Source organism: Diadema antillarum, unplaced genomic scaffold (genome assembly GCF_040938485.1).
Source record: "Diadema antillarum isolate AM-2024a unplaced genomic scaffold, OU_Dant_1.0 scf00000156, whole genome shotgun sequence".
Taxonomy (NCBI): domain Eukaryota; kingdom Metazoa; phylum Echinodermata; class Echinoidea; order Diadematoida; family Diadematidae; genus Diadema; species Diadema antillarum.
In genome coordinates, this window is record NW_027271045.1 from 37963 (window position 1) to 44231 (window position 6269).

The following is a 6269-nucleotide window of genomic DNA, read 5'->3' on the forward strand; positions in this document are numbered from 1 at the left end:
TATTATTCTCTATATTTTTCTTGACCTTTAATCGCAAATATCTCCATTTGGCAAATATGGACTTATCGGTTGTTGCGAACAAACTCTTCACATGATTTTAACAATATTTTACAAAAACAATTGTGACATCACAAAGCGATTCCGGCATTGCGCACTGCCGTATCGTCACTGCACTGTGAAATGTTGCAAATTTCTAACAAAACAATTGTGACGTCACAAAGCAATTTTGACATTGCGCACGGCTTCGTATCGTCACTCTATGAAATGTAACAGTTTCTTACAAAACTATTGTTACGTCACAAAGCAGTTCTGACATCGTGCTCTGCGCGGCTGTCGTATCAAATAAACGTCACAAAGCAGTTCTGACATCGTGCGCTGCTTCTAGGGTCCATTCACAAGATAGCATCCATGACACGACTACAGAGTGAATGTGTTATTTGTTCATGACTTACTTGTACTTGCTAGGCCCAACTATGTTTGTACTATTTCGCTTTGGAAAAAAAAAAAATAGCCTGCATGAGGAAGGCCTATGTTGTTGTTAACAATGTTATGACGGTGAAGTAATTTTTCAAATTGTACCAATCATGAAAGCCAATGTAAAAATACCATATATTGTTTTGTAAAAGTTTGTTTCAATGTCGGAGGGCAAAACATTCTTCAAAACAAGCAAAAACTAAAATATCACAATGAATTATATAACATTCTTTGAAAGTTTGTGGCACAACCCCGAATGTGTTGAATGTTTATACATTCCTTGAACCAGACTTATTGGATGGCTTAATTGTTTCAGAGAGCAAGAATTCGGAAATTTGAGCATCGATTTTCACTCATTGACCTTTGATCATTTCCCTTGGACCCTATATAAATCATTTGAAATAATGACCTTTTGCTATATATCTAAATTTCACAACAATACTTTGAGCCATTTTCAAAATATGGGGAATGTAGATTATCCTTACCCCAGGCCTTTGACCCCATGGCACATTCCTTATAGAATCATCGTGCAGTAATGCACGTTTATATCTAGTTTATGTAAGTGTATGCACTCAGTAGTGTTCAAGGTGAATAGAATATTGTAATCACAGAATTTTAGCATTTCACCTGACGTTTGATCTATTGACCCCTTGACCCAAAACTTCTCAAGAAAATCATTGTCATGCAGTACGCCTATCATATACATGCATATACTACTATTACTCGAGCCATTTCCGAGATATATATCATTATGAACAGAAAAGAATTAAGTGTTGATATTTTTCACTTGACCTTTGAACTTTAGACCCATAAACATCACATAGGTCCCAACAAAAACTTTCCTTCATGAATGTTGATCTGGTTGATTCATTGCATGCACCTTAGTTTCATGAAAATTCAGGCATTGCAAAGATATGGGGGAAAGTGAAATTGTAAGAATTTGATCTTGATCTTTGACCTTGATGAGCGTACACCCAAAGTTAATGGGCACAGTTTCGGGTCGATGCTTTACACATTTCAAAACCAAACATGCCTAGGCCGGGCGACCTGAACCCTGAGGCATTACACGGAATTATAAACATACCCTGATACCGTGGATAATGAAGACCTTATATTTCATCCTTCACATAATATTACTATAAAATCTGAACTGCCCAACTAACATTAGGACTTTTTCTGACCGTTCTTGAAACGTTCTAAGTTCGTTGTTTGGACTTTTGTGAGAACGTTTTCAGAGTGTCTTTTTGTGGAAGGTTTTCGACGTATTGAAAATGCTTCAAATAGACGTTATAAAAACTTTTTAAACGTTTAAAAACCAATAAAAAACCTTTCGGAATTTTCAAGGACCTGAGAAAACCTTTTGGACATTATAGACGTCAGAAAACCTTTACACACCGTCAAGAACGTTCAAAAATGTTTTAAGAACGTCTAAAAAGTCTTATGATCCGTTCCAAAGAACCTTTCATATCCGTCTATAGAACGTCGAGAAAACCTTTTTAGATCGTCTGGTTTTTTTTTTTCATTGGGTGTTGAAAAGACATACATGTATATGTATTTATGAGATTATACAGGCACAATCTGGGATTAATGTACCCAGATCCTAATCCTATAATCCTTTCCAAGCCTGTTCCTAATGTCCTATAGGTACCACCTATACCTATACTATCGTCTTCATAACACAATTTGAAATTGTGAATAACTGAACAATAACATAGGTAAGTTTATCTTTAACACGTACAGAAAGTTTGAACCCAGCTTAAATCTTTATATTTCAACGTCTTTTATCTATTTCCGCTAGTTTTCAAATCTTATATTTTGTTATTTGAATATTCATAGATGGGCATGAATATTCATGATAAAGAAACCAATGACGAACACGTAGAGGACCAAAATAATAAAAACGTTTTTTAAACGTTCATTAAAGATGAAGTCGACGGTAGCAGACCTAATAAAAACGTTTTGTTGACGTTTATGAAGGACGAAGACGTAGCAGACACAATAAAAACGTTTTGTAACGTCCATTGACTTTTAATACGTTTTCAAAAAGACAACAACACAACAACTGTGCTTTGCGGTAATGCTAAGTCCCAACTTTGACGTTGTATGTATGTTTTAAAAACGTCCATCTTATATGAAGACGTACCGAACCTCAAAAAACAAAACAAACACGTTTAGGAAACGTGACTAATATTTCTGGTCCCACTTCCGGGTTTCATTTCATTGTTTTTCTTTTTATTTCTTTTGTTTTTTTTTAACGAAAAATAAAGGGGGGGGCGTGTGCCGGTTGCGCCCCCCTCTGGATCCGTCACTGATAACATACCTCTACGTACTATTCATAGTCTTGCGTTGTTCGAGGGGACCCGCACACGTGCAATCGTGCCTAATAAAGCGGAGCACCCGATTATTACAATGAGGTCACTCACACGGATGGACCAGTCTGGCATACGGCACGCAGTGTGCTCGCATTCACGTGCACGGTACTCTACTGCCCGTGGTGTACCAAAGTACATTGTACATCACAATTGTACCTACACAGTGCAACATGAGAAATGTATATATATGTACGGTACGGTAACGAGCTAGCTAAATACTGCACGCCGTTTAGTCGGCACTCGGATACTCCTTGGATAAACCGCACAGACTTCCTCGCTGCACAATATTCCCATTTCTCCCTGAAAATCACCAAGAAGGGCTTGTTATTGATGCATTATAATTTATAGAGACATCGCTGCTGACACCCTGAAGAAATTTACCATCAGATTACATTATGTGACATTGTCAGACAGTATCTGGGGATCGAGGCACTGCACCGGCTGTTGAAGGACAATGAATGGAAGGTGTACTACACTGTAAGTGGCGTAAAATTTCCAGACTTTCCGATGTCTGCTCAGTCGTTGAATCTCTTATGCACATGTGCTGCGTGACTGTGAAATGAAGGCCTACTTCAAATACACTGTCCATCTATCGAGTAGCATGTGTAGGTGACCTAAGGACTGCATTCGTTCCCAGCTTGATACTGCCAAGGTGTTTACCTATATCATGAGGCATGGAATTGTGATGGCTTGAACTCCTAGGAGAGGGTTCATAAGTGACGTGACGCTGAGGCGATGCTATTACAGTGCATGTCGTGAAATTCAGCTCGTGAGTTCGTATAGGGTCTACGTTCGTGTGTGGATTGATAAATCACATCGGCAGTGCATGTATGACAAGAAAGAGGAAGGGGGATCCCTCACCACCACCCCGCCTGTTCAACTTATTGCATGACATCAAAACAATAATTGCCTGAACTCGCAGTGAACGGTGAACTGTGACACCACTCAACTATCATTGCGACCATGGCTTCTTCGTCGAGAAGACGCGTTGAATTGCCTCTTTCAAAAAAAGTTGAACTTTTGAAATGTCTGGAATCATCTGGAATGAATCAAGCAAGAGTGGCAAGGAATTTTGGAGTGTCCACGTCGACGGTATCGAGATTGATGCTGTCAAAGGACCACATCTTGCAATATTGTGAACAGGGAAACAAAGATCGAAAGCGTAGGAGACAGGGGAAGTATTGTGACATTGAAAAAGCACTATTTGTTTGGGCCAAAGAGAAGATCGGTCAAGGCGTACGCCTCTCGACACCACTCTTGAAGGAAAAAGCAATAGAGATTGGTTCGTCACAGGGTCGCGAGTTCAAGCCATCTGAGGGCTGGATGTGCAGGTGGAAGATTCGTCATAATATTTCGTTTAAGAAAGGACGTGGTGAAAAACAAGACGTAGACATGGCAGCTGTTAAGGAGATGGAGACGGTAGGGGATAAGGGAGAGTATGACATGAAGGGGACGGAACTCTGCGGCGGGAAAAAGGCCAGCAAGGATCGATGCAACAGAACGAGTGGCACCAAAAAGTGTAGGCCTAGTGTGGTCGTTGAAGAGAAATCCAGCAAGACACGTTCGCACCCTCCTGACCTTTGCACACTTCCTGTCATGTACGACGACTCCAAAAATAGGTGGATGACGGGCGACATCTTCAAGAAGTGGCTTCTGGACTGGGATGCGGACCTCCAGGCCCAAAGCCAGCAGGTTTGCCTTCTGGTCTGTAACTCTGCTGTCCATCTCAAGGACGATGAACTTTCCAACATTATGATGAAGTTTGTACCTCCCGCGCCATCAACTGCAGTACGACCAATCCAGGACGAGGAGGTCATCAAGAACGGGAAAGGTCACCATAGGAGCAAACCTACCGCCAGGATGACACCAGCCCGTGACGAGTTGGAGACCATATACGTACATGATGGTGCTCGCCCAGTGCCCCAAATCCTCGATGCCCTTCGCCTTTCCATGTCCTCAAATTCAATTCGTCCTAGCACTACTGTGAACTCCACCGAGAAGACTGGGTCCTATGCCACACACGCATCTGACGGTGAGAATGACCATGATGACAGCCTTGGTGATGATGCAGAGTACCTCGAGGTGGAGTATCAGCAGCTCACCGATGATGAGGTTTCCACTCGGAGTGATGGTGAGTCATCCAATGCCGAACTGCCGGTAGAGGGGCCAGCAGGCTGCTCCAGCACCCACGACGAATGTGACCATCACGAGTCTGAGAATGACACTGAGGATGACCTGCCCTTAACGAAGGAAGAGAAGGTTACCATGGTAGACCTCCTCGGACGCTTTGTTGTTCAAAATGATCTCGACCCAGACAATCTGTCTTATATGGACATTGAGACTCTAGTTTTCTCTCAAATGCCAAATGCTAAGAAATAGTGCGCCTTTCATTACTTCCTGAGAAGCCTTTTGTGCCTGAAAAAGTATTATAAAATAAACAGTACATTGTGTTTTGAAATTATTTGTTCGCTTAGCTCCCACGTCTTCTAATAAGTTCTAATAGCTATGAAGATCACTATAGTGATACTCATTTGGCAGATGGTAGCATGAGACATTTCTTTAACTATTCTTTCATTTTGGAAAGACCAGCAATTTAAAAGAACCTGAGATACTGAAACAAATGTAGGTTTTGAGCTTGTTTTCGAAAAGAAGAAATTATATAGGGGATCTCCTTTCTTATTTTCACAATGTGTCTTGCTTCTGTTAAAAGTATCAGTATCAGTATGATTATTTGCAGTGAATCAGTACACTTGTACTGAAGCAGTCCTAAATTGTTTGACCTCACATTTTCACTTCATTATCACCAAAAACTTACTGTAGTATGAATGTCAATCCACAATCGATTCATTCGTCAGGTTATTCTGGTGAAACCGAGAAAATGCTTTCGGAAGGGTTTCATGTTTATGTTTGTGTGTCCCTTTTACAACCCTGAAGATTAGATTTTTTTTTTCCATATTGTACAGATAGGTAAAACAGACCGTCCTTACAGAATAATAAAACTGGAAACTTCTTTATGATGGAGGGAGAACAGATTTCCATTGGGTTTGTTAGGACCCCCCCCCCAAAAAAAAAAAAAAAAAAAAATCCAACCTTTATTCTCAGTACTGTACAAAAGGGGAGCGTATTCTCGAGTGGCATGGGTTAGTTTTTCATTTCCTTCATAGAAACTTTGAGGTGAATTACAGTAAGATTTTATACGCGATGTTGAGAGAATGGATATTCTTCAACAATACAAAATTTTGTGACGTTTGCAAAAGGTATATGGCCTAAACTATTAAAAAACAACACTTTTACATTTACATGAATAACGATTCTATAAAGGTTGTTTCTATGAACATGTTACAAAGAAGAATCGGTTGATCTTAAGCGGTTGCTGGTTATTTGCCCATAGATCAGCCAATATCATACACAACATGGTCATCA

At 40.3% G+C, this 6269-nt stretch overlaps 1 protein-coding gene across 1 annotated transcript; it reads left to right on the top strand.

The window, feature by feature from the left end:
- The first annotated feature begins 3890 nt into the window (after positions 1–3890).
- LOC139722060 (tigger transposable element-derived protein 4-like) lies at positions 3891–5225 on the top strand. The gene has a single exon (XM_071633380.1). It carries the CDS (start codon positions 3891–3893, stop codon positions 5223–5225), a length of 1335 nt encoding a protein of 444 aa, XP_071489481.1.
- Positions 5226–6269: the final 1044 nt, after the last annotated feature.